This window comes from Cyprinodon variegatus, unplaced genomic scaffold (assembly GCF_000732505.1).
Source record: "Cyprinodon variegatus isolate N-32 unplaced genomic scaffold, C_variegatus-1.0 Scaffold256, whole genome shotgun sequence".
Lineage (NCBI taxonomy): Eukaryota > Metazoa > Chordata > Actinopteri > Cyprinodontiformes > Cyprinodontidae > Cyprinodon > Cyprinodon variegatus.
This window is the reverse complement of record NW_015150709.1, coordinates 65,073-66,230: the sequence shown is the minus strand read 5'-3', so window position 1 is coordinate 66,230 and position 1,158 is coordinate 65,073. Positions and strand designations below refer to the sequence as shown.

Genomic DNA, 1,158 nt, shown 5'->3' with positions numbered 1-1,158 from the left:
ATATATATATATATATATATATATATATATATATATATATATATATAAATAAATAAATCAAAAGGGCAAATTTTTTACCCCTTTTCATACCCTCTTTTTGTTTGTTTTTTCTCTCCTGCACAAGCATTTCACTTCCATGTATGCACGTTCGTGTGGATGTAGCTTTAAAGGTATTGTGGAGGATTTTCGCGAATTTTATAAAAGACCCGCCTTCTCCACTTTTAAAAAATAACACACATGCAAAACCCTGTACCCGGTCCCGAGAGGAAACGCCTGTTAAATGCGTGCGAGTGCGTGCACGAGCCCATTTCTCCTCAGCACTCTCTGTTTAAAAGTTGCTGTTCTCATAGCTCATACAAGCTTACTGCAACCGTTCGGACAGATGATCGCTGCTTTTTGCTCCGTGCAGATATGGCGCTGCACCATATCTGCAGTTCAGGCAGTAGCAGTGGAAGACGTGGACTAACGCCATCTCCAAACAACATAGATACCAAAAAAAATGAACGAGCAATATGTTCTAATAAACATCTACAGCACCTTTTTTTTCATCTATTCATTTAATTTTGATAGCGATATCATATTGTGATACGTATCATCTCAAAATACCCATGCCAATACTCACCTCTACAATATATTCCTGTTTTTGTGAACTTCAAGTGTTCAAGAAAGAAAGTGGGCTCCCTGTGTTCTTGATGTTGGTTGTTCATGTTCTTTTTTTTCATTGTCAGTAAATGTTTTTTTTGTTTGTTTTTTGTTCAGGCCCAGAACTCTTCTCGGAACTCCATGGCAGCCAGTCCGGAGTCCTCCCATCTGCTGCAGGTTTCTCCGTGGTCCCAATCCGCTCAGCCTGTCAGCTCCCCTCATCCCCTGACGTCGCTGCCTGGACGTAATGACAGGTAACTCTGTCACTAATCACCAAACAAACACCTGGACGCATTTTCAGAGCCTTTTTATATTTCTAAAGGGGTCAATATCACCTTTTTTCAAAGATACATCAGCCCTAAGCAGATGTATGGATGGGCAATTATTAGGGGTGTAAATCACATCCATCATGGCGATTCGATTCAGTATCGATTTCCTGACCCAACGATTCGATTATTTCCGATACTCAAGAATACACCACGATGCGATTCGATTAATCAGTTAAATGTTTTTTAT

At 39.8% G+C, this 1,158-nt stretch overlaps 1 protein-coding gene across 2 annotated transcripts in view; it reads left to right on the top strand.

The window, feature by feature from the left end:
* Positions 1-1,158, top strand: part of LOC107089566 (inhibitor of nuclear factor kappa-B kinase subunit alpha-like) — a 23,538-nt gene that overhangs the window by 16,174 nt on the left and 6,206 nt on the right. For both annotated transcript variants that reach the window (XM_015382444.1, XM_015382443.1), the window contains exon 20: positions 760-896. In XM_015382444.1, the coding sequence (XP_015237930.1) occupies positions 760-896 (137 nt within the window). The remainder of the gene's footprint in view (positions 1-759; positions 897-1,158) is intronic.